The 27,058-nt window shown below is 36.3% G+C and overlaps 2 protein-coding genes and 1 long non-coding RNA gene across 4 annotated transcripts in view; 1 reads left to right on the top strand and 2 right to left on the bottom strand.

Moving 5' to 3' along the window:
* Positions 1-2,962, bottom strand: part of LOC307174142 — a 4,100-nt gene extending 1,138 nt beyond the window's left edge. Inside the window, exons 1-3 of the long non-coding RNA XR_013823954.1 lie at positions 1,604-2,962; positions 1,269-1,563; positions 1-779 (exon numbers count right to left, since the gene is read on the bottom strand). The exon at positions 1-779 is cut by the window's left edge and continues 1,138 nt beyond it. This is a non-coding gene — a long non-coding RNA (uncharacterized lncRNA). The remainder of the gene's footprint in view (positions 780-1,268; positions 1,564-1,603) is intronic.
* Positions 1-16,076, top strand: part of cabp4 (calcium binding protein 4) — a 17,312-nt gene extending 1,236 nt beyond the window's left edge. The window contains exons 2-8 of one of the 2 annotated variants that reach the window (XM_079897842.1): positions 4,825-4,860; positions 4,938-5,133; positions 10,041-10,071; positions 11,781-11,924; positions 13,098-13,207; positions 13,366-13,513; positions 15,137-16,076. In XM_079897842.1, coding sequence (XP_079753968.1) covers positions 4,826-4,860; positions 4,938-5,133; positions 10,041-10,071; positions 11,781-11,924; positions 13,098-13,207; positions 13,366-13,513; positions 15,137-15,165 — 693 coding nt within the window. In that variant the 5' untranslated portion in view covers position 4,825 and the 3' untranslated portion in view covers positions 15,166-16,076. The remainder of the gene's footprint in view (positions 1-4,824; positions 4,861-4,937; positions 5,134-10,040; positions 10,072-11,780; positions 11,925-13,097; positions 13,208-13,365; positions 13,514-15,136) is intronic. The other variant, XM_079897843.1, reaches the window with a different exon arrangement.
* Positions 15,671-27,058, bottom strand: lonrf1 (LON peptidase N-terminal domain and ring finger 1). The gene is made up of 12 exons (XM_079897840.1): positions 26,316-27,058; positions 24,653-24,768; positions 23,564-23,686; positions 21,943-22,143; positions 21,614-21,839; positions 21,107-21,215; positions 20,218-20,332; positions 19,403-19,524; positions 18,854-19,012; positions 18,597-18,759; positions 18,269-18,421; positions 15,671-17,225 (listed from the first exon to the last, which is right to left on the bottom strand). The coding sequence occupies exons 1-12, from the start codon at positions 26,938-26,940 to the stop codon at positions 17,067-17,069; spliced, it is 2,271 nt and encodes a 756-aa protein (XP_079753966.1). The 5' UTR covers positions 26,941-27,058; the 3' UTR covers positions 15,671-17,066.

Genomic DNA, 27,058 nt, shown 5'->3' with positions numbered 1-27,058 from the left:
TGAGTATGAGAGACTTTAAAAAAATATATATTACTGACCTCAAACTTTTGAATGGTATCGTGTATGTATGTTTTTCTACCATGGTGGGGACTTTCAATTGACTTCTATCGTTTTTAAAATTGATATTGATATTTTCTATGCCTAGATATGTTTTCTAAACCTAACCCACACTTTTTGCTTTTTTATATATTCATAATAAACATACTAAATGTTGTTAACCCTTTTTCCTTAAGGTTTTACTATCCGTGTGGGACATTTGGTCCCCATATAGAAGCCTGTTTCCACCCCAGAGTAAAAATAAAACAAATAATTGTAATATTAAAATGAGAAATAAAGTTGTAAACATGAGAAATACAGTTGCAATTATGAGAAACAAAAATGAAATTGTAAGATATAAAGTCAAATGCAAGATATGAAGTTGAAATCATGAGAAATTAAGTTGCAATTAACAGAAATAAAGTTACAATTGAAAGATATAAAATCGAGCTGTGAGATATAAAGTTGCAATTATTAGATAAATTCACATTGCAAGATAATAAAGTCACAATTGGGAGAAATAAAATAACCATGATCAAATATAAACATTTACTTACTTTTAATAATTTTTTTATTTAATTTTTTTTAAATCCAAAATGGGCTTCCATATAGATATTATATATAAAGGCAAACAAACGACTGAAATCAAAATGTAGAAATTAGATAAGACTTTCCTAGGTGAGTTTTAGTTCCTCCTAAGGTTTCTTCCCATCCATTTTAACTTCTTGGGGCGATTTCCTAGCCTGACTACGTCAGACTTCCTACTTCCGCTAATTTCATTTCGCTCCTGTAGTCAGTCTGAGATAGCAGCGTATCTTTCAGTTTTCCACCGGCCTGAAAACAGCCGGGCCAATCAACGAACAGAGGGCGGGCTGAGAGCCGTGACGTAGACGCTGATTGTACCGTGGTGGATGCGTACTTGCGTAGATTTACTTCACATAATCTGCAAAAGTCGTTCACAGCCATGTTCACTCCGGTATTTCGCTCGATGGTTTAGTTTTTGCATCATACATGTGTTTACAGTGGAAGTTAGATGCGGCTGAGCATGCGCATAACACACGCCATAACCAAACGTTATGTGATTGGCTTACGGGTAACCAATGATTTTAAACTTCAGACAAGCGCCCCCCCGCGAGAAAGAAAACTCTTCTCTATTATGCTATTCCAGACTCTCTCTACGAAGCAAAGTGAAGTAGCAGAGTCTGGTATTACCAGGCTAGCGATTTCCTTGCAATTGGTTGCTTTAAATCAATACAAATTAATATTATTTGACATTACAAAAGTAACAAAAGTTTATCAAAGTTCTAACATTCTAGCATTCACCTGTCAAACAGTAAGACAAAGCCATTTGAAAGCCTGTATCTGATGTCCTTGGCTAGAATAGATATCTCAATGTGATTGAGTCTTTCAGGGTGCGAAAGATTTATATCTCTGAAGGTCCATGTTTGATCTAATCTGCATCTGTCAGATGCAGTCATTTTTGGAAGGCCAGCTCTGAAAGGTGGCTGCCATAAAAAAAAAAAAAAACTGTCACTTCATGAACTTTACAAAAAGAACAAAAAAAAACAAGGTGCAAGGATGTCACAGTTTGCAGCATTCCAGCAAACCAATCATCTCATATGTAATTTTAGAAATAATTACTTTCGGTGTATCACAACTCGCATCAAAAAGGATCGGTATCTTAGCGTAATTTGCCCCAGCACAGCTTTGGCTCTCTTGGACGATTCTATCAGTTCCATAATTACCCCACCACTCCTCTGTTAAATTATTCCAATTAAAAGAATTAGGAGCTGAAATTGCTCGTGTCAACGTGCTGATTGACAGCAATTGGTCACTTAGTTTAATAACTCTTGTAGATTAGCCAGGCAGGTTTTTCCAATTGGTGAGTGTCACTAATGCACTGAAATAGATTCACCAAATTACCAAGAGCAGGAGGATCTCACGTCTTTTAGTTCATCTCATCTATTCAAATATGAATAATTTGTTTGCTGTGACTGGGCTGTGAAGACTAAAAACTAATTAGACATTTCCTAGAGTAAGCTTTTCTTTTACTAGTTTCTTCAGATGCAATTTATTGAGTCAACATATTGATTTATCAAAGCCTTGCTTTTGACTTAGTTATCTAATTTAAGAGATATAATAAGCAAGTAAATAAATAAATATGCGGACATGATATATCAATTTAAATGGAAACCTGTAACCTATATTAATTTAAAGCTCCCACTAAGACAAAAGTCCATAATGTACAAAACAATCGAACAACGTGACAATATTACAGTGATATTAATACTAAAGGTCTCTGAGGTCATTTTTACTACAATAAACAGCAGCAAGATGGAAAGTGTGAGTATATGGTGTGATACGTGAAACGTGAAAGTAGCGCTGCAGTTACGTGGATGTTAGGACTGATATACATTGCCATGGACAACAGCGACTGTAGAATGCAACAGTGCTGGCCACCTTTTCTTTGGCCTTGGTTCCTGGAGTTTATATTTCATTTTCCCGTAAGTTTTTTAAAAAGTCTTTGTTAGAGTTATAAGCCACAAAGCCAACCAACTAACTAAGAGGTAAATTACAAAATTACAAACTTTAATTTGAAGAAGAAAAGTATAAGAAAAAAAATCTGACAAAAAGTGAAAAGTACAAGACTGTATAACGTAATGAAAGAACTGCAATCCCATGAAGCATTGTGTTTGAAATAAAAAATATTTATTTAAAGAGGTTGTTTCATGGAAGTGGGTGGGCACTAAATACTACTTTTGACATGATTTGCTTGTAGCAATTCTCTGATTGCAGAATCACAGGTAATGTTGTTTTTTCACGAGGAATTCCGCTGTTGAACATGAATATTAAAAAAGATGGCTTCAACAAAACCATATACCATCAATTAATAACCTTGTAGCTCACAGTAGGTTTATCTACAGGCAAAAATGTTTTTTTCATGCATCTGTCAATTTTGAGATTTTGGGCTATTTTGCTTTCCATGAAGTGTTGTTTCAAGAAAACATCCAAAATTTTATTGCATTTTATCCATTTGCGTATGTGTAGATTTCCATTACAATGCATTTCTTTAAAGGCCGTTTCTCAAAATGATTTTTTTCTGAAATCTCAACTTCAGCAGCACTTACATGCACCAAACTTTACAGTTTAATTCTATCCATATTCTGAAGGTTTTTACAGAGGGGTTTGTTCATATACAATTTACCTGATTTTATTCCTAAAAAAAAATGTAATATGTCAAAAGAAAAAAATTAACCTGGCTTTATCCAGTGTTCAGATTTCTGTTCTGGAAATGTATGCAAATTAGTACACATTCAAATATTACCAAAACATGTAATACAATTTTTTTTTGCAGTTTTTAAAGGGGATGTCTAATGCTATTTCATGCATTCTGACTTATTTACACTGTTAAAGAGTTGGATTCTCATGCTAAACATGGCCAACATTTCATTAAAAACAAGTTGGACATATGACGGAATATTTCTGTGCCAAATACCCTCCTTCCGGATTTGTATAAGTGATAAAGGGGGGAATTACTTGTATGGGCACTTCTCCAGGAAGAGTGTGCGCACACATCAACCAGAGCGACAGCAAGAGTGTGCCCAGCAACGTGCAAGTTCAGGTTACGGAAGGCGTCGGCAGCACTGCTCCCTGTTTTCGGAAAGACTCGGTACAGCGTATCTGTCTTTTATAAATCTAATAAAACTAAAGACTCTTCGGATATATAGGTACTCAAGATTAACATATAATCCCCTTTAATGTAATCAATTAAATAGGGAAGTATGGTGATATCTAGTTAATTTTTTTACCCTATTCCTATTGGGGTATATTGCCTTAAGTTATCTTTAAAATTCAATTCCCCTATGGAAAAAAAGAAAGGGATTTCTGGAACCCGTCTATTCCACTTTATATATGTGGATAACACTGTCTAGCATTATTTGGTCTTTTAAGGACCATCATCATTTAAGGATAAAAATCTGATCAGTCGCACTTTGCTCTTCAAGTAAGATCATATGGTCTAAGAGAAACAATTAAGACATTAAAGAGATTTCTTTTGGTATTTTCCTTTCTAATTGAACATTTCTTTTCCAAATGTTTAATGGAGAACGACTGATTTTTAAAGAATCAAAACAACAGGGCATTAAGAAATCAATGTTTTTGTGTGAACAATTTGCTTATTTTGAATTGATCCTTGTTGCTTGTAAGGAGCCATTGACAATTTCGGTTTAATGACTTGTTTGATGGGCAGAGGACAGACAGAGGTTTGCTGCTTTGCTTCGGCATATTAAACTGTTGATTATAATTTATAGGCTGTCTAGTGTGCCTGTCGGCCTCCATTGTAATCCAATTCAGCGCTCGGAGGAACGGTCCGTCCTCTTGGATCTGCCGCTAACATGCGTTTGATTATGCCGTGTGTCTTTCTCTTCAAAAAGAAACCAATCTACAAAGGGAAAACAATAGCATCAAACTGTTGCCATTTGGAACAGTCATTGTAATTCCAGCCTATGACCTTTCTAACAATTATAATGTCAGGAAGCAACCCAACGGGCATTTTTAACAGGAATCAGGCCTCTGCCCAACCACTGAACTCTAGGGTAAAACAGCAGTAACTTGGCAGGAAAGCTGCTACTATGTTTTATACATGTTAATGTCAATGGACTGGGCATGGTTGCAATAATTGTTACAACAATTTCAAAGTGGACGAATTCGCAAACGAGATGGGAAAGAACAATGGTACATAAACTTCTGAATATCTAAAATTTCCCCTCTCTCCTTGTTATCTACTAGCATGTCTCAGAGGAGTAAAACGTCTTCAAAAGAAAGGTACGAGATGGCTCTAAATCATTGCATTGGTTGAGGTGATGTGCGTTGTGGTCACTATCTATCTTCTCTCCCTTTAGCAGCTCCTCTGGTCCTTCATCCTCATCAGATGCTCATCCTCCACGCTCTGCTCTTCGTAACTCCTCCAAAGACTCGAAAAACTCAGGTCACAGGGACTCATCTGACAGCCAAGAACGCCGCAGCAGTAGAACTTCGAGCCAGAATTCAGCTATTGCTGCGGCATATACGCAGTATCTTAATTCTCTCTTTGGACAGGTAAATCTACATCTTTAGATTTATCCTTGCTAGTTTTGTCTAGTAAATGTCTTAAATGTTTAGGATAACAAAAAAGGTACCTAATGCTACTTTTATATACACTCACCTAAAGGATTATTAGGAACACCTGTTCAATTTCTCATTAATGCAATTATCTAATCAACCAATCACATGGCAGTTGCTTCAATGCATTTAAGGGTGTGGTCCTGGTCAAGACAATCTCCTGAACTCCAAACTGAATGTCAGAATGGGAAAGAAAGGTGATTTAAGCAATTTTGAGCGTGGCATGGTTGTTGGTGCCAGACGGGCCGGTCTGAGTATTTCACAATCTGCTCAGTTACTGGGATTTTCACGCACAACCATTTCTAGTGTTTACATAGAATGGTGTGAAAAGGGAAAAACATCCAGTATGCGGCAGTCCTGTGGGCGAAAATGCCTTGTTGATGCTAGAGGTCAGAGGAGAATGGGCCGACTGATTCAAGCTGATAGAAGAGAAATAACCACTCGTTACAACCGAGGTATGCAGCAAAGCATTTGTGAAGCCACAACACGCACAACCTTGAGGCGGATGGGCTACAACAGCAGAAGACCCCACCGGGTACCACTCATCTCCACTACAAATAGGAAAAAGAGGCTACAATTTGCACAAGCTCACCAAAATTTGACAGTTGAAGACTGGAAAAATGTTGCCTGGTCTGATGAGTCTCGATTTCTGTTGAGACATTCAGATGGTAGAGTCAGAATTTGGCGTAAACAGAATGAGAACATGGATCCATCATGCCTTGTTACCACTGTGCAGGCTGGTGGTGGTGGTGTAATGGTGTGGGGGATGTTTTCTTGGCACACTTTAGGCCCCTTAGTGCCAGTTGGGCATCGTTTAAATGCCACGGCCTACCTGAGCATTGTTTCTGACCATGTCCATCCCTTTATGACCACCATGTACCCATCCTCTGATGGCTACTTCCAGCAGGATAATGCACCATGTCACAAAGCTCGAATCATTTCAAATTGGTTTCTTGAACATGACAATGAGTTCACTGTACTAAAATGGCCCCCACAGTCACCAGATCTCAACCCAATAGAGCATCTTTGGGATGTGGTGGAACGGGAGCTTCGTGCCCTGGATGTGCATCCCACAAATCTCCATCAACTGCAAGATGCTATCCTATCAATATGGGCCAACATTTCTAAAGAATGCTTTCAGCACCTTGTTGAATCAATGCCACGTAGAATTAAGGCAGTTCTGAAGGTGAAAGGGGGTCAAACACAGTATTAGTATGGTGTTCCTAATAATCCTTTAGAATATCATGGTATTTTTAATGATTACCATATTCATGTAACATGGTATTTACAGTAAATGCTACTCAAAGGTACATCAGTGGAATAAAATAATGTGAATTTAAGTGATCAAACTTAACTAACAAAGTTCAGGGAAGGAGGCGGACGTTAAATGTAACTTTAATCGCAAAAAAACAAACAAAAAAACATTAAAACGAAAGAAGCAGTACTATCCCAGGCTCTTGGCCCCAACCAGCTTCATTCTAACGTTAATAAACCTTTAATACATTTGCTCACCCATGAAAGAGATTACTGCCTGAATCCCGTCGGATTGCTTTCCATTGGCTCTGGAGGGGAAGACGACAACTCCCATTATTCCACGCTCACTGACAGCATCATCAAGCTATGTCTTTGTTATTGTTTTGAATAAGTGACATTTGAATCTGCTTTAATAATATTTAGTTTTTGTCATTTTTATTAGTTTTTAATATAAACATTTCATTTTCTATTTAGCTTAGCTTTCAGTTTTTTTATTTCAGTTTTAATTTTAGCAATTTTAGTACTTAACTTAGTAGCTATCATCTCTACTTTCCAGTTAAAGTTAATTAAGTTTAAGCTTTCATCTAATATTTATATATATTTTTATTATTATTTCAGCTTTACTTCAATTATCGAAAACGATTTTTAATAGTTTTAGTTTACAATATCAACACTAATTCAGCAATCATGGTATTACCATCTGATACAATCGCTGTACCATGGTACTGGGAAAAACAATTAAACCATCCTAAGCAGGTCTGAGCTGGCTTAAGATGGTCTCCTATTCTGGCCAAGCTGGTGTTAAGATGCATGGTTTAGCTAGTCTGACCAGTTGAAAAGCGCACAAAACCACCCTAAAACCACCCTGAGAGACCAAAAAAGACCAGCAAACTAGTTTAGATTCTAGATGGTTTTAGACAGGTGAACACATATATCCAGGATCAATGCGTCTTTATTTAGCACAAGGTCAGGTTCATAATCTGTGATATATCTGCTGAGAAAATATTGCCGCCTGTCAACGCACCACCTTCCTCCTCAATCAGGTCAATAACAAGTGCCAAGTCAAGTTATTTTTGTACACTGAAGCCCAGACCCAAGCAAGCATCTTGTTCCTGCTGTTAAAACCGATGCTATGAATCTGTCACGATTCACTGAATCATAGTCATTTAAACTCAGAGATGCTTGATTATATTTTCAAGAGTACGTCTGGAGATCAGAGAGCCAGCGAGCAAGAAACAGCCAGAAAACAGAGAGACTGAAGAACAGTAAGAGAGAGAGATAATGGATAGAGTCTAAGAGACAAACAAGACAAAGGTGCTCTGACACAAACTGGAAAATATACCAATGTATGCACACAGCCTAAAGCTCCATGGCTTCTGCTTGGAAGATTGGAGGGATGAATGAAATAAAAACAGATAGACAAGGGACCCTATTAGCATATATATATGGGTAAATAGCCTGAAGCAACTCACAAGTTGCATAACTGCTCCCTCTTCCAGAGATGTCTGAGTAATGCATTATTTTTAATAATAAATAGGCCTATGTGTTTTAGGGAATTTGGTCCAAAAGTCAAATAAATGCAGTGAATGAAACATTTCGAAGTGGGCCATGCCCTTGGGCACCAACTATTTCTCAGTTAGCAAAGCCTTAAAAATCAATTAGGCCTTATAAAAGTTGTAATATACATATACCCATTAGGCTTGCAGTGGTAGTCGGTTACCGTTGTTATGGTGTTCAGCTGTACGCCGATTACATCACTTGGCCACGGCGGCACTGCCTCCACTGTTGTTGTTTTTTTTTTATAGAAATAAAAACCATTTAGTTCAGCTGGACAATGGACGCTACAATTATAAACTGAAAGCATCTGCTTTGCTCCATATACAGCAGAAGCTGTAGAGCAGAGGTGTAAAAAATACCTGAAAACCATAAAAAAAAAAAAAAAAATTACCATATACCTTACAGTGAAAAATACTTCATTACGAGTTACAAGTCAACAGTTCGAAAACGACTAGAGTAAAATAGGCCTGGTTTCACAAACAGGGCTTGGATTAAGCCAGGATTAGGTCTTAGTTAAATTAGGACATTTAAGTAGCTTTTATAAACATGCTTTAGAAAAAAATAAAACATGGTGTGCATCTTGAGACAAAACAATGGGAATGATATATTGTAATAAATCAAGATCAACAAAACAGCCTCTTAAACATCTACAAACACTGAAGTCTCAGTTAAGCTTAAGTGCTCAAAAAGATCATAAGTAACCAAATATCCTTCCAAAAGGTCTCTTCAATATAACGAATAATTAAAATAAAGTTTAAATTAAGTTTAAAAATTAAATGAAGTCAAAGCCTACTCGCAATAGACTTCATTGGCCTCATCACAGATATCCTCATCTCTTCCTTCTAATGCACTCGCATTCGTGTAAAGTAGCCTTGTTGACAAGTTTGGGTGAGTAAGGGCAAAACGCATAGTACCGCATTAAGCTTATAGTACCTTCAATGCCCTATAGATGGCAAAATCGCTTCTTTTTTAGCAGAAATAAACTGCTGCAGAAAAATGTATGGAGTTAAAATCTCCCTGCCCCTTGAAAACTAATTGGGAACGTAACAGTCATTCGATGTTAAAATACTTTATATGCAGAAATAAAAATAAGCAATTTAAAGATTCTCTGTGGTGCTTTAAAAATATTAATCTGAAAACATCCAGACCAACCCGACATATAAACACTGGCTCAACCAATAGCATGAGTGGGACCATCTGTTTAATGACCAATGGAAGACAGGAAACCTGTTTGAAAACATCATTTTTGCAATTTCATTTCATGAAACTATAGTGGCTCAAAAATTGCATGTACATTCCATTACGTAGTGGCAAATCATTTGTACTTCAAAGTCTACAGTGCAAAATCTGTCAAGCCATAAGCTTCATGGCAGAAGAAATTCTAATGAACTGCATTTCATTTAAAAAATAACAACATGCAACTTCATGAAAGTAATAAATGTGCATACATTCATGTGTATCCATTTCTGAAAGTGCTTGCTGATATGTATATTTGTATTGCATTTATGTGTATTTGTAGGACTTAATCATATTAAAGCATGCATGTGTCCATGAACCTGAATAAAACTGCATGTGATGATATCAATTTATCAAATACAGCAATAACTTTTTATAATAATTTGCAATCATTTATAAACCATTTCTCTCCTAACCCCCCCCCCCCCCCCCCAACCAACCATTTATGCAGTTTATTTTTGCAAAATGATTTAATTTTTCCCCGCATCTCTCCCCGTTCTTTGTTTGTATAAGCGTTGACGTGAGGCATGGTAGGGCATGTTATGGTGTAATCCAATTATACTCCCCCCCCCCCACACACACTCCATGCGTCATTCTCAGTTATTAGTGATTAAAAATGGGCGATGTCTCTAAGGATATTCAGCTCTCATGCTGTAATAATTTCCATATTTAGCTGTTTTTTGTGTCACAATTTTTTTCCTCTGTCATTTTGCTCTCTCTCATCTCTCTGTCCTTCTAACTTTCTATTGCTCGCTCTCTCTCTCTCTCTCTTTCTCTCACACATTTACCTTCACCAGGACAGAGATTTACTGCCAGAGGAACTAGATGGTACGTACAAAACATGCATATTTAATATCCGAGCCATTGCACAGCACATAGATGAACACAATACAAATGCTGCACACACTCAGCATAAGATAAACAACTGACAAAATTCAATAACATCTGACACAAATAAATTTGATTAAAAATGAATTGGTATTGTCATGAATGGTGAATGGCATACAGTGGATAGAGAAGTAAGCAGCATTAATAATACCAGAGCAGTGAGTCAGCCTGTGCTGATGGTTCTATGCTTAAGCTGCACAGTCACATAGATTAGCCTATATAACTGGTGCAGTATGTAGCCTATACTAATGTAAAGTTAAATTTGTATATATATATATATATATATATATATATTACCAAGTTGAGCAAAGATTTGTTGGCATTTAAATAGTTTTTATTTTGGTTTACATTGAAATGACACTGTCAAATTTGTGACATTATTTTTTATGTAATGCTAAAACATTGCTGTTCACTTTCCGAAGTTGTAGTGATGCTCTCTTTTCCCAGAAAGAATGTGAAACATATTGGTTATATCATGTTCTGTTTTTAAAAATATTGAAATATGATTTAAGTTGATTTTACACACTAAAAGTATGTATCACATATTGAATAGCGCATTATTTAACAAGTATTTTTCTTCAATATCAGGCAGCCCTTATATCATATGTGACCCTGAATCACAAAACCAGTCACATGTGGCAATAGCCAACAATACATTGTATGGGTCAAAATGATTGATTTTTCTTTTATGCCAAAAATCATTAGGATATTAAGTAAAGTTCATGTTCCATGAAGATATTTAGTAAATTTCCAACCGTAAATATATAAAACGTTTATTTTTGTGAGTGAATGCAGCACAATTGCCAACATAAATGGACAACTTTAAAGGCGATTTTCTCAATGTTTCGATTTTTTTGCACCCTCAGATTCCAGATTTTCAATAGTTGTATCTCTGACAAATATTGTCCTATCATAACAAACCATACATCAATGGAAAGCTTATTTATTCAGCTTGCAGATGGTGCATAAATCTCAAATGCAAAAAATTTACCCATGTGACTGGTTTTGTGGTCCAGGGTCACATATATCCTTTCACTGTTTTTTTTTTCTTCAAAAATGATCAGCGAAAGGAAAACCTTCAGATGTTGAATATTCTATTAATTTTACTGTATATGAGATTTGTAATGTTAGCAACCCTGTTACAATGCAGTTTGCAAAACCTGGTCTAAACTCAGTATAAAACTCTGATTTTTAATAAACATTCAATAACTGTATAAATTAAACATTAGTAGCACATTTTAATTAATGACAAATTCTGATAAAATAATTCATTTTAGTTACTAAAATAATAAATACATTTGGATACAGTTAAGGAAACCAAGAACGCTAATATGGGACAGGCCAAAAGCACCATTTTAAGAGGGGAAAAAATAAATGTGTTTTAAACTAGCTATCTCTTATGCTACGATAAGTTTTATTATTATGAGAACACATCTAATATTTCTTACAATAAAACAGTGGATTAGTACACACTCACTCACTTTAATTAAGTCTTTCTTTGAAGCCATTTAGAAAACACTCTGTATGTAAAAACTAATTGTAATATTAATGTTTCATAAAATGTAGCCCATTACAAATAGCAGAATACTATATCCATTAAGTTGAAGAAAAGATGTGATTAAATGTGATTACATTTCTTTACCCTTTAGAGCTCCATGTAGCATTCAAAGAGTTTGACTATGACCAGGATGGATATTTACACTACAAAGATGTTGCAGACTGCATGAGAACCATGGGATACATGCCAACAGAGATGGAACTGATTGAGATCATTCAGCAGATAAAAATGAAATGTGAGTGTGTAGGCTTGAAAACAGTTTCAGATGATGCAATGTGTGTGTCTATTTATACACTGCCTAAGCTCTACTCGATCAAAAATTTGAGGTCACTGCGTTTTTTTTGTTTGTTTGTTTGTAAAGAAATACTTTTATTTACCAAGGACACATTAAATGTTTCAATAGTGACAGTAAAGACATTTATAATATGTATTTTTCAAATAAATGCTGTTCTTTTAAACTTTTTATTTGTCAAAGAATCCTGAAAAATTAAGTATCACGGCTTCCACAATAATACTGAGCCGCACAACTGTCTTCAACATTATAATAAGAAATGTTTTCAAAATCAAAATGTTCAAATCAGCATATTAGAATGATTTCTGAAGGATCACGTGACACTGAAGACTGGAGTAAAGATGCTGAAAATTCAGCTTGGCCATCACACGTATATATATATATATATATATATATATATATATATATATATATATATATATATATATATATATATATATATATTAAAGCAACACTATGTAATATTTTTTTACCTTAAAATAATGTTTCCAAAAATCGTTTCAGTGGTTCATCAAGTCGTAACAGGGTGAAAGGCACTTATGCCTCCGCTTTGCAGTCCTTTATCTGCTATAACCACACTATGTAAGATTGCCAGATCGGGTCGCGTTTCTGTAGTTCTAATGAGACATAAGACAACTACAAATTTGACTTGCTTTACGGCAAGCGTTGCAATAGTCATTATTTTGTTTTTCTTCGTTTCTGATGTCGCAATACATCATACTTTCATAAAATCATGCATCATACTCTACCTTGTCTGTGGGCATCGCTCATTCCAAAGCCGGTGCTGGATAAACAGTGGGCGTGCGTGCAACAGTAGGCTGCGGTAGGCTAAATGATTTACGACAGCGGTATTGGACAATTCCGCTTCCAACCTGTAGGGGGACCACAGAGGAAAAGTTCCATAGTGTTGCTTTAAATAGAACAGTTATTTTAAATTGTAATAATATGTCACAATATTACTGTTTTCACTGCATTTTTTGATTGAACAAATGCAGCCTTGGTGAGCATTAGAGATTTCTTTCAAACACATAAAAAAACTCTAAACTTTTGAACGGTAGTGTATGTCAGTTTAAATGTAAAGATAAGTGTGTTAATGTGGCATGTGTGTGTTTGTAGGGGGTGGTCATGTGGACTTTGATGATTTCTGTGAATTAATGGGGCCCAGGATGTTGGCTGAGACTGCCCATATGGTTGGTCTAAGGGAGATGCACTGTGCATTCAAACAGGTGAGTACACACTCTAAAGTTGCCTTCAAAGGAAGCTCACTTTGAAGTGTACATTAAATAGAGAACAAAACCCCACAAACATCAAATCATGATATATTGCATCTTTTCCCAACCTATAAATAATATTATATCTTCATGAAACTGAATATCTCTCTTAGTTTGACTGTGACGGTGATGGACGGATCACCTTTGAGGAGCTGAAAGAGTCCACAAAGACGTTGCTCGGTGAGAAACTGAAGAAAGGAGAACTGGAAGAAATTCTGACAGACATCGACCTCAACGGAGATGGGAATGTGGACTTTGATGGTAAGGAAAGCAGAATGCTTTTGAATATGTACTACTCTGGGAACTGATGCATGAGTTTACAGGTGAGAAGACTATTGAGCAGAGTAGATCAAAGCTCAAGCCATTCACTGAGCAGTGAACAAGCAAAAGAAAGTAACGTGTAACGTAACAAACATGGAAAAAAATTTAAACAATTTAACTTAATTCACTAATATAAAAGTAATAACCACAATAGCAAGACTCTAGAGCGCCATCTAGTGGTCAGCAGATGAAACAGCAACAGTCCTCTTTTCCCTTGAAGTAAATGTGGCTCTTGTTGAGATCTGCTTTTCTGTGTTTTTGGATTGTTCTACCTCTGCAAAAATATCTTTCCAAAAAATGTCAGTAGACAACTCCAGACAACATGAGCTGAGGAAATTATGTGATCTAGGAGCTTCATACATCTTTTTACAGCAGATGCCATTGAAATCTATTGAAACACCGCAAGTCTATCCGTCACGGCTTTGCTTTCCTGTCATGGCGCTGCTCTGAATAAGGTCTATTATTCCCACAGGGGACGTTTGGGCAAACTCCCCAACTGTGGAGCAACAGACACCGCTCTCGACATGATGTTTATAAAAATAAAAATAAAAAGTTCGGGAGGAGGTATAGCCAACCTACCTCTATCCCATGACATTTTTCCAGCAACAATCCCTTTAATTTCTGGGTTCGGACCTTCGGAGTCGGACCCGATTCCGAGCTTGGGCCCCTTCCCCTCGGAAAGCACGCCAAATATACGTTTTCTATATCAAATGATAAGTAAGGGTTAATTCGTGAACTTTATATTTACTTGATTTTATATAAAATGGAGTTTTAAACGAAATAACTTGTTCATGTTGACTTGTCAACCACTTAACTTACCTCAGTCAGGAGACAATTCCCGCCACCTCCATGTGTAACCTCTATTATATATGATAAAGGAGCACAGGGAGGTAACTTAGAGCTCGAGTGGGCGAAAAGCCACATGTGTGTTTGCCACTTTCAAGAATTGGATAGATGTATGAACTTCTGAAAAAGGCTCGAGCTTCTTTTTCACACGAATTCCGTTGATTAGTACGGATCCCCCTAAGTGACATTTCATGGAAAAGGCCTCCTCCCGTGTGGAGGTCAGCCCTATGTTCCCACATTTCTAAGAATTTTTTTTTACTGAAAATTTTGAAAATTAGGCCCTATGTTCCCACAACCATATGTTCCCACAGCCCTGTGTTCCCACAGTCCTATGTTCTCTCATTTAACTATGTCCCCCACAAAGGGTAGGTTTTAGTGCTTGTGCTGGTACATGGATAGCCCAAATACATCCCAGACAAGTCTCCCTCCTGTGAGGGGTAGGTTTAGGTATGTTAACTAATTAAGCCCTAGTCCCCTATGAAGGGTAAGTTTTAGTGCTTGTGCTGGTACAGGGATAGCCCAATTACATCCCAGACAAGTCTCCATCCTGTGAGGGGTAGGTTTAGGTATGTTAGGGTTAGTGTTAGGGCTGTGGGAACATAAGGCTGTGGGAACATAGGGTTGTGGGAACATAGACATGCTCCCATCGTGTGCCTCGTAGTAAACTAGATAGAACCAAGATTTTATATTAACTAGTTTGTCTCTGTTTTCTTTCAGAGTTTGTCATGATGCTGTCTCTCCGATAGCTGAATGGATTTCCATATAAAGAGCTCAACCATGAAATCATCAAACCTGTCAGTCAAGTTGTTAAATACGGTGTGCATGAACTGCTGAGATTTATGTAGAACTGTACAGAGTATTTGTATTCAATGGGTCCGAAACTCTGTAAAAATGTTCTTGTTTGTTCGATCGAGGATTGTGGATTACCTAAATATTAAGCAGTGTACGGGACAACAACAAATCTGGGAGTTATGAAACAGCTGTTGTTGCGTAACCAGTGACGTTGCTGCAACCTAGTGGAGGATATAGGTAACGATAGTAATACTTATTATCTGACAAGAATAATGATGATAATATTAATAAAAATAAATTAGGCTCCAGTATCCATAGGACATGTTGTTTGGAAAATGGATAGATAATAATAATACTCCTTGTGGACCTACAAAGGCTCCAACATCCCATGACTCTATATGAAAAGCGGTTTGTAAAATAGATGGATGGATGATGTAAATAAATAAACGAACAAAGATACAATGAAAAAGATGTGCATTTTATTTGAAAATTGACAACTTAAATATTTGAGCATAGCTGTAAAAAAAATATTTTTTTTTAAAACAAAATGATTTACATATAACAGCCATTATTTGACATTTTACACACTGAAAGGACCAAGAGGCGAATGAAGTAAATTAAACCACAGAATTAGTTCTCCAGCAACAGGAGTGCAAAAACCCAAGCGGACGCATTATACCATAGTAGCAGAATGCAACAAGGTATTATAAGGCAAAAGTTAGTTTAGTCTGCACACAACAAGCACCACACAGGTATGAGCTAGTGAGTCAGCATTCATCAGTGTCAATATGCAGAATGCTTGCTGGGTCTCCTTTCAGTATGGTGCTGGTTGCAGATAATGATAGTTTGTTTTCATCTGTCAAAATATTGCAAGTTTCCCTTTGCGATTTGTTTGTATATAAATATCTCAACCTCATTCTCAAAAATGACCTTTAAAGCATTGGACAGAGTGCAGCTTGTACCCAAAAGAGACACTTGCAATATGGTGGCATGCTGTTTTTGCTGTTTTGAAAGCAAACCCACATCAAAAATGAATGATACGTCTGAAACTAAACTATTGAGACATTTGGAAGTCTTAACTATTTCCTCAGAACTAAATAAACCTACGCTTAACAGTATCGTGCCCATCTCTGAGCTGAAAGTTTGAGACAGGACGGGACTGTGCAAGCTTCATTAACGCCCATTACTGCAAAAGTAACAAATAAATACAAGTGCATCTTCAGAGTTTTCTCTGTCTTAGGCAACTCCATAGTTGTGCGACAACAACCTCTTGTGCGTGCTTAACAGGTCAAGAAAGAAAGCTCGGATGGATGCTCAGAAGCAATATTTCTGCTTTTGTTTCTCCAGAGTTTTAAGTGAAGAAAATATATTCAAAATTGCCTTCTATCTTGGTGTCCACCTTTTTTTGCAGATGCTCCCTGTCCACTTCAACACACAAAGCATGATCATGTTGAAAATGTTGGAATGCTCTCCAGCAATATTTCTGCCCCAAAAGCACTGTATGGAGGCTACGGGCACCTGACATAAACAGAATTTTAAGTAGATTGTTTCTCCTAAACGAAATCGGACAGGCTGCTGAACAATAAATACTACAGGAAGGGATGTCGTCTAACACTCATCTTGAACAAAAAGAAAATCGATGGTGATTAACAGATCAGTATGAAACAACAATAAACACTTTGTTCTTATAACTCTCTGTATGGATTACATCTAAGCACACAAATGTAAATCTGTGCTCGGTTTTCAGTGGACTCTCCTTGGAATCTCATTAGTTCTTCATCAGTCAGCACCATTGAGTGTTTGCATGTTGGCCAGCAGAGTGACAGGGAGTTGTGTGTGTGTTTGTGTGGAAGCTCTAGTCCCTGGGAAGGTTCTGCAGGTAGGTGAGGATGTGTTGGATCTTAACTAGTCGTTCTTTTAGTGTCGTCATGGAGAGGACAGACAGCTGGTAGCGTGGATCAACAGGAAGAACAGCTAGAAGCCACCAACAGCACGCTGGACCATTAGGTGTGGCCTGGAATACAAAGAAAGTGTGTTTAGTGTCTTAAGATCAGGCTGCTGATTTAAGTCCAATAAGGGGGTCTTGTCCTAAGGATGTACAACATCCCTACCATGTCGGTTCTTTGCCGATTTACATTTATCTTTATCTGTTGATGATGGAAATGTATCACCCGTTATTGCATATCTAGTTATACATGCTCATTTCCTCTATTTTTACATCAAATTGTGTATACTATTATCGTAGATATTAATATTTTGAATTAGTTTTATTTTATGTACTTGTGTCATTTTAATTAGTTTTTGTTTTTAGATATATTTCTATTTCGTTTTATTTTTTATTTTAGTTTTAGTCATTTTAGTACTTCAACTTATTTTCTAAACTAGTATTTCTAATTTCCATTGTGTTAAGATTCTCATGTAATATTTATATTGTATTTAATTTGATTTTATTTCAATTAACGAAAACTATTTTTAATAGCTTGTTTTAGTCCTAAAGGGGTCATGAAATGCAATTTAATTTTTTTACTGCAATAATTATTTTATAATGCTTCCTGAGGTGCACTTTTAATGTCAGTATGATTTTTTGATAAAATTGTAGTACATAGAAAATAGTACATAGCTTTTTTAATTTAAAAAAGATCAAGGACAATTTGACTCATGCCCCATAAATATAATGCTTTCGTTTGTAAAAGAGAAAGGCCAGCTAAACTAAATGCTGATAAAAGTCCCTTAAGTATCTGTAAAGATCTAATTTTTATTTAGATAGCAAAGGACAGGACATATAAGGACTGACTACGTTCATGAAGCTTACACAACAGCAACCTCCCGCCATTATTATTCAAAGCATGCCATTCCTCTTCTGAAAACATTGTGTTTGCGAAAGCTGGCAAATTCACTTCCGTTCTTTCTGACACATTTATGATGTAAATGCACTTATGCAATCGAAACCCTAAATGCACTTTGACCTACTTCCTCCCGCCCAGCCTGCAGTAGGGCAAAGAAAGGAAGGGGGGCAGGGCTTCTTTCAGTAGCAGAGATTAAGCAAGCGGGAAATACCTGGATGTCAGCCTCTCTCTCGGGCATTGGCCCAAAATGCTGCAGGATCTGGTTCCGAAAGCGGTTCTCCAGGTTCTGGAACCATTTACGGGCCTGGTCGTACACATGATCATGTAACACTTGTAGCTTTTCCAATTCTTCCTCATCATTTACCTGCCAACACACAAAATTGATAAATTCTCAATCTTTCTTTTAACACTATATCTTTAATTAAAGCTTAGTTTACCTTTTGACTAACTGGATATGGAAATAAAGTTTCCAAATAAAACAAGTCTTATCCTGCATTCCTGTACATTACAGTAATCTAAAAATCCACAGAAGTGCCTACCTTCATATCCTCCAGATACTTAATGTTGGCAATACAGTATCCATCTTTCATTCCGCGTGAGAGGACGCGAAACCTCTTTCCTCCGATTGTATCCACGACAGAGCGCCCGTCTGGGAGGAAATGCACGCTGCGGATTTGAAGCATGCACCCGAAGTCCACAAACCTTGACATATCATAATACAAAAATCAGCAACGTAATCCAACAGACTTAATCCTCACAGTCCAATACATATAAGCACATATAAGCACACGCTTACCCTTTCTGGGGGTCGCTGATGCACATGCCGAACTGACGTGTCCCAGTTTCCATGCAGCGTCGGATCATGAGACGGTATCGTGGCTCAAACACATGAAGAGGGCAAGGCACAGTGGGGTAGGCCATGGTACAAACGAAGATGGGCACATTCTTTGTTAAACTAGGGAAGACAAATAACAGAGAAGAGATTGAGTGTGATTTGAAGATTAGATACTATTAGATTAGATAAGACTGTGTGTAAGACTTTGTGTTTGACAAACATTTGTTGATTGAAAATTAAGTTTAATAGGATAATTTTATACCATGGTAACAATACAAATCACAATCTGATATAAACTTTACAATTGAAAGGCACTTCATCTCATTTAATTATTTTTCTCTTTGTAATTACAACTTGATGGATTCAAACAAAAAAGATTATGCATAATAAATGAATGTTAAGTCTGGCATCAGTGGAAAAGCATCTTCACTTTTATGTAACGCTTCAAAACAAAACACTCAAAACGATCTGATTGAATGAGCCACAAATGAAGCAATTGTGCAAACTTACTCTGAGAGCTCTTTTGTTTCCTCTGCATGCAGTTTCAGTCTCTCTGAATGTTCCTTGGATAGATACTGCTTAATAATGTCATCCAGCACTTGTGTGATTGTGTACTTTCTAAAGGCAAGATACTGTATGAAAAACAAAAAAGAGAAAGAAGAGAACAGCAAGAGAGAGATGAGGAAGAGAAATACAGAAAAAATGGGAGCAATTACTAACACCCAAATAGTTTAAAATGTAATTGAATATATGAAACAGTGTATAATATGTAAAAATGTTTGATGTTGTTTACTTAAAAAAATACTATGTCAGTGCACAACAATAATGACGACCAAATAGCCTGAGGTCAATGTGAGTCTTGGAAGCAAAAGTAAGAATTAACATTATAAATAAATCAGTAATATTTGGACAATATGTATTATGAAGGAGTAACACCGCACTCACGAACAACAAGGTGCCAGACAAACAAAACTGAAGATCTCAAAAGATAAATAAAACTGTCGGCACACTTTAATAGCCAAGCTTTCGGTCAAACGACCATCCTCAGGGCATGAGGATGGTCGTTTGACCGAAAGCTTGGACAATATGTATTATGAAAAATGTAAATACTTTTTTCATACTTATAAAACTATGCTGCTAAAATGTAAATACATATAAATAAATTAAATGAAATACTATTTTATTAATACAATTTATTTTTATAATAAAATTTATCAATTTAAAAAAAAAAAAAAAAAATCCTTATTGTTGAGCCCTGAACACTATTTTAATGACCTGAATGTAGCTTGCTGTCCAAATGCACAGTCTATTATGTTGATACAAACCTCTTTCAGACTTTCTTTGCAGAGAGGGCACTGGGAATTGTGGTCTAGGCAGCGCTCCAGACAGTTTTTGCAGAACGTGTGACCACAGGGTGTTGTGACGGGTTGATAAAATAATCTAGAAAAGAGATAAGAGATGATGTTGAGCTATATTAAACAGTAACTCACACTTTCAATTTTAGTGAGGTGCAAAAAAAAAAAAAAAAAAATCACACAGGGTGAAAGCAAGCACACTTTCATTGGCACATAATGAACATTATGATGTTGAACAGATGTCTGACTTCTGAGGCTTTTTTGTTTTCTCAGGGAAACAATACAGGCTACATTAATTTGCCTTCTTTACATGCACTCTTTCAAGTAATTCAAGAGAAGCTATTCTAAGACACTGTTTACACTTCATTTCAGGTCCGATCACCAATGGACAGCACCACAGTCATCACAATAGCAAATTAGCAGTAGTCAATACCAATAACAGTGAAATTTTGTGATTTTCGCAACCAATTAGCAGAAAGTAATTCCTTAAGTAAAAATTTAACATCATATAAAATATTAAGAAAATTTTAAATAATTGGGAATTCTGCAAGAAATTTTGTTTTTTTCCGTAAAATATATATTTTTTTTCAGAAACCAATTTGCTTATTGAAATATTAATATGTAAAATATTAAATTAAAATAAAATATATTGAGAATCTGCAAGAAATGTAATGTTTTAAAAAATAAATAAATAAATAAATTATATATATATATTTTTTTTTATTTTTTTATTATTATTATTATTATTCATTATAATGTATATATGGGAGAAACAGTCTGCTGATTATTTTCAGTTTCTCCTTTTCTTTTTCATAGGACTTTTAGTCGATTTGACTCTGAAAACACGCTCTTCCCTCACCTCATACAGAGAGAGCACTCAAAATCATTTGGGTCCAGCAGGTCTTTTGGCAGGGTTTGATAGGACTTGGTTTCCTCAGTAACCACAGGAGTAGCTGCACTGGCAGTCACTGAAGGAGAAAGGTTGAAGAGCAGAGAGATGAGGACACCGCTTTATTTAGGACAAACTCAAACTGCAGACATTTATTTTCAAGTGACAATAGTAATGCATACTGATCACAGTGCCAGTGGAAATAAGGCAAACTCGAAAACCGACATCTTTTAAAGATCGACTAATCAGTGGGTTGCCTGAATTAAGTCGACTAATCATTCTAGGGAAGCCCTGTATAATTAGGCTGCTTTTGGATTTACTGGGGTCATTGGAAAACCACCAGCTACAATTTAGCTTTTGCCTGTCATAAAAATGTTCAGATGTACAGTCAATACAGTATTTGCATGGCTTTTCAACATGTATGAAAATGTTTCAACATGCAGTTTTACATGTCCTTGTGTTGGCATCACGACTTACCAATTTGCTTTTTATATTTACTGCCATGGCTGTAAGCCACGCTAGGCCCTGCTTCAGACACAGACAGCTTCCTCTTTAGCAGCGTGCCTTTTTCTGGGTCACCCAACTGGGGGGCGGAGCTAACTCTTTTAAGCCCCTCCTCTACACCTCCCCCTATCCCGTGAGCACGAAGGGAGTGAGCTCTGCTCAGGCCGGAGCGTTCCAGACTTTCAGATCGACCTGGTTTCTGCAGACAAGGAAATTAGGTGTTAAAGTATTAAGAGCTGCTAATGTCGCTGTCAAACTGAGATTTATTTCTAAAGTACATGGTGCAAAGGTGACCAGCATACCTCTGACATTTTAGGGGGAAGGTGGGCAGATGCTGCCTGAGTGTCTGACTGGTGCTGGGCTTGCAACTGGGTCTGCTGGTCTAGATTTTGGTCATCAGACACAAGGGTTTTACTGCGCAAGTGAAAGGAAGAGCTGTGGGTTGTTTCTCTCAATCCAACCTTGACATTATCACAGGCCGGAGCCAACAGGTCATGCAAGATCTGAAGATGAAGAAGAAAGATCAATTTAGAACAAAAGGGTATTTTAACAACAATGCAGCTATATATATATATATATATATAAAAAGTTTGAAAGTTTGGAGTCAGACTCAGTAAGATTTTTTTTTTTTTCAGAAATTACTGCTTTTATTCAGAATTAAACTGGATTTTACATCAAATTAGATGTTTTAATATATCAAAAGAGTTATTTTAAATTGTAATAATATTTCACATTACTGTTTTTACTGTATTTTTGAATAAATACCGCCTTGAATAACATGAGAGACTTCTTTCAAAAACATTTTAGAAATCCTACCAACACAAATCTTTTGAACAGTAGTGCGTGCTGTACACAACTAATCTTGCAGTGTTCTGTTTAATATGAGTTTGAAATAATCTTACTAACAAATTCAGAAAAAATGTATCACAATAATAAGATGCTGCTAGCAAGTGTTTATGCCTCAGAACTGTTATTTAAGACACTAATCTTAGTAAATGTAATTTAGAGATCATGATTTTCCCTTTTTCTCAGTCCTAATTTAGGCCAAAGGAAAAGCACTTAATTGCATAAGAGAATGTGTTTTAAGCCCTTCTGTACACACACACACACACACACACACACACACACACACACTCTGAAAGATACACAGATTATACAACACTCACAGCGCACTTTCCTCGTCTTTCTGTTTGCTTAGGCAGAAAGTCACATAGCTTCAATTAATAGTAATAATTATCCTACATAATTTAATTATGGTCCAGCACTGATATGAAACATCAGTTTGGCCACAGCACATTACAATAAGTTGAGCTTTCAGGACACAAATAACTAGAACTGTATCTTGAACACAAAACATTTCCAGTGAATCAATCTGAACCAATGCTATCATGAGACCATATCTAATGTGCCAAAAATGGCTTTATATAAAATGCAGAGTCACTGTTAAGATGATAAACCAACATGCTCCCATATTAGATGGCCTTAACCACAGCAAAGTAGCAAAACATGTTATACAGACTGCTTAATGATGCTGTAAGCAATGTTAGCCATTCTGTAACTTCCATCAGACCAGCAAACATATAATAATATGATCTAAATATAATCAAATATAATGGTATATTATATATATACGCAACATAATACAATATAATTATTTGTATAATTATATAATTAGTATAGTTATATTATTATTATGATATACTAATATAATTATATTATTATTATTTTAATTTTATTATTATTTATTATTACTTTTTTATAGAGTTTTGCTCTGTTATTGTTTAATCAGTCACTTGAGGATGTTTATTTGTTGGCAAAAAATACCAATTTAGTATCGATACTGAAATATAGGTTGGTAACATACTGAAGCCCAATTTTTATCATAACGCCAACTATGTACAAAAACAGAGAAATTAATCTCACCATTTCCACCTCTTGTTTGGCCTGATGGAAGTTTTCATCCAATGCCAAACACTGAAGGAAGACTTGCAGGGATTCATCCACATGACCCATCTCTTGGAGAAGTTTTGCTTTCCGGAAATATCCCTGCAAGAGAAGGACAGATCAGAGTGAGTTCAGCTTCCAGTAGTGCAGATGCTGTTTGGGTTAATCTGACTAGAATGGGGCTGAGAGTCTAGTCATGTTATGAATGAATGCTAATAACACACCTAGACACTCTGTGACGCCCAAGAATATAAATACACACTCGAGTGGCCCACATCTCTGCCTTATCCCTACCTGTCTGTATCTCCTTATCTCACTTGGCAAACATCCTGTATACCTTAATCCTGTGCTTAACACAACTACATCCCCTCACAGGGCTTTCCAATATCAACACAACACTACAATAACTGTTGTAGAAACTGAGCTAATTTAACAAATGTAGGTCATATGCGGCGGTGCTGAAATTCAAATGAATAGCAATGATCAGAACTGAAAAAGAAAAACATTCAAACTCCTTATGGACTATGGTCAAGAAGGATGTTCCTTCTCTGTGACATAATTAGAATTGTTGCTGTGAAATATAAAAATATGTCAACATGGTAAAATTCTCTATCTGGGTAGTATAGCTCTTTATTGAAATGTGAGAATAACTTGTAATAGTCTTGAAAGCATTGGTTAAAATGGTATAAATATTGTAAACAAGTCAGTTTCGCATTTAATGTCTCTGTTTTCCAGCAAAAGTGTATATATGAATGAATGTGATATAGTTGCATTATCGCATTATAGCTTCAAGCCATTATTGCAACTGACAATTTTTTCTAAAACAAAAGCCTCAAAATAAAATAAAGCTTTGAACGTAAACTTGAGCCTTGAACATAATGCATTGATCCTTTGAATTATGGCTGTATAATGATACTTGGTAAATTGTAAACTTGAGTTTGCCAGCTGTTTTTAAAGCAACAATCCAGCTACTATAACATTTGTAAAAGCATCCTGATGTACTTTGAAATGAATTAGCCATCTGTAGCAGTTGCAGGCAGTACGGATTAGGAAAATCCACAAACGTACCTCTGGGGATGGGGCAGCAATCAGGCAGGACTCCCAGTTTTCCAAAGCCTTACGGTACTGCTTCATTCCTCTTTGAGCCTCGGCATGGCACACCTGCACCCACACATTACTAGAGTCTGAGAGAAAGAGAAAGAATCAGACACCATGACAAATCTCAAAAGCCAAGCTTTAAGTCAGTCAAACAGGTATTATTGACAATAATCATAATACTCCTGATTCCATAGATAAAAAGGAGTGCATTGAAATGCCACAAGAAGAACAGGAGAGAGGATGTGACACTGCAGCACTGCCATTTTTTCACAAGGGCAAATGAGGACGTGACAGAAGAGATGCGACTGCCGCACTCTGATTACGCTGTCTCTGGAACATGTACAGTGACGTTACAGATCTGGAACCAACACTTTTTATCCCTCACGTATCCCTAACACAATGTGGCAAAGGATTATCAAAGAAGAAGTGTTGTAATTTTTGTGCAGAACGACTGGAAGGTTGTGTACCCATTATGTAACCAACATTGTGAGATATTTCCTGTCTGTCACTAAACAAAGATGATATGGTGGTAGATTTTCAGGATACAACAATGCAAATAAAAAACAAATAATAAATGTGCCATACTTAAGATTCAATCCTTTCAAACTGATTTGGGCCTGTGTTTATATATCAGGGGCCGCCAGTTTTAGTGGCCCCATAAGTGACACCCACTGCTGCAAATATAGGCTAGTAAACACACTGTAATGAACCTAAAGTAATAAAATGACCACAGATTGACCTGTAGTGGTCAGATGGAATAAGAAGTCTGGATGGGACACTGAGACTTAAATGCAATACTTTATTGTATGCAAGTTTCCATTGGGTCTTATTGAAAAATTTGAATAAAATAAATTAGATATAAATTACTATTTATCCCTATTATGACACACACACACACATATATATATATATATATATACATATTATATATATATATATATATATATATATATATATATATATACATATTATATATATAATATGTATATATATATAAAATATGTATATATATATATATATATATGTGTGTGTATGTGTGTGTGTGTGTGTGTGTGTGTGTGTGTCAATAGGGATAAATAGTCATTTATATCTAATTTATTTGATTCAAATTTTTCAAATATATATATATATATATATATATATATATATATATATATATATATATATATATATATATATATATATTGATTATGCAGCCGTTTCAATTCCAGCAGTTGTTTACCATTTTTTTGTATTTAGGCTACAAGACAAGACATTAGACGATCCATTGGCACCTCCCCTCTTAAATAAACACCTGAACATTGTGTATATTACATACTGATCTAGTTGGTATTATAAAACTCAGTTTGCGTCAATTACAAAACACTGTGTCACGACCTGCCTTACACAACGCGTGCCGAGTGCGCATGCGCTTGCCAACACGTTTTGTAATACAGACACTCACCAGTTACATGATCGTGGAGGGCGGGGCAAATAAGTTACGGATGTCAATCCAAATGTTGGTCAGTTGAACTCTTTTAACCTCGCACCCTTTTAATAAATAATATAAGATGTGGCGACGGTCTTGTGATCTAGTAACCTTGCCCCTGGCATTAGTCAATATATTTAGAGAAAAGGAAGGATTTGAACTTACCAGCTTCTAATAATTGACTCGTTAATGCAATAGCGTCGTCGTACTGTTTACTCTTCAATAGGCTTTCAGCTTCCCCAATACATTTAATTCTTTTGACGTCTTCTGGGAACCACTTCTCTAAAAGTCCACATAAGATCACATTCAATCGGGGTTCCCCGGGCCTCCTCCCAATGTCTTCACTGCACAGTTTACATTTAGGAAAAGTGCTATGTTGTAAACATCTCCTGCAGTACGTATGTCCACATGGCACCGTCACGGGATCGGCTATGAAACTATGACAACCAGGACAGTCCAATTCACAATCCTGTGTCCAGTTCGGCTCACTTTTTGCAGTCGACTCTTGTGATTTCTTCTTGAAGTTGCGCAGAACGCATCCAACTAAACTGCTCAGCTGGTCTGGCCGGACTGGGCCATATCGGAGAGCCATGGAAAACATATCGACAGCCTCTTTAAGACGATTTTCCGAAGCTAAAGCATCGGCTTTGAATAAAACAAGTTGACGGTGATCAACATGACTATCCTCGTCCCAGTCGCCTTCCGTTTCAGATGATATAAAAAACCTTCCCCTTTCCTCCAAAGCATATTCTTGGTCTAGTCTTCGCAACGACATGCTTGCGAGTGACATTCACAGATACGCCACTAATTTGACAAAAATAATAAGTAAAAATGGTCAAAGCATTCTTACAGTTCACAATACAAGAGAACGTAGTGACTCGCGCTCCTCAACATACAGGCGTTTTGTC

The sequence above is a fragment of the Squalius cephalus genome (genome assembly GCF_949319135.1).
Source record: "Squalius cephalus genome assembly, chromosome: 16".
Classification (NCBI taxonomy): domain Eukaryota; kingdom Metazoa; phylum Chordata; class Actinopteri; order Cypriniformes; family Leuciscidae; genus Squalius; species Squalius cephalus.
This window is presented reverse-complemented; position numbering and strand designations above follow the sequence as displayed.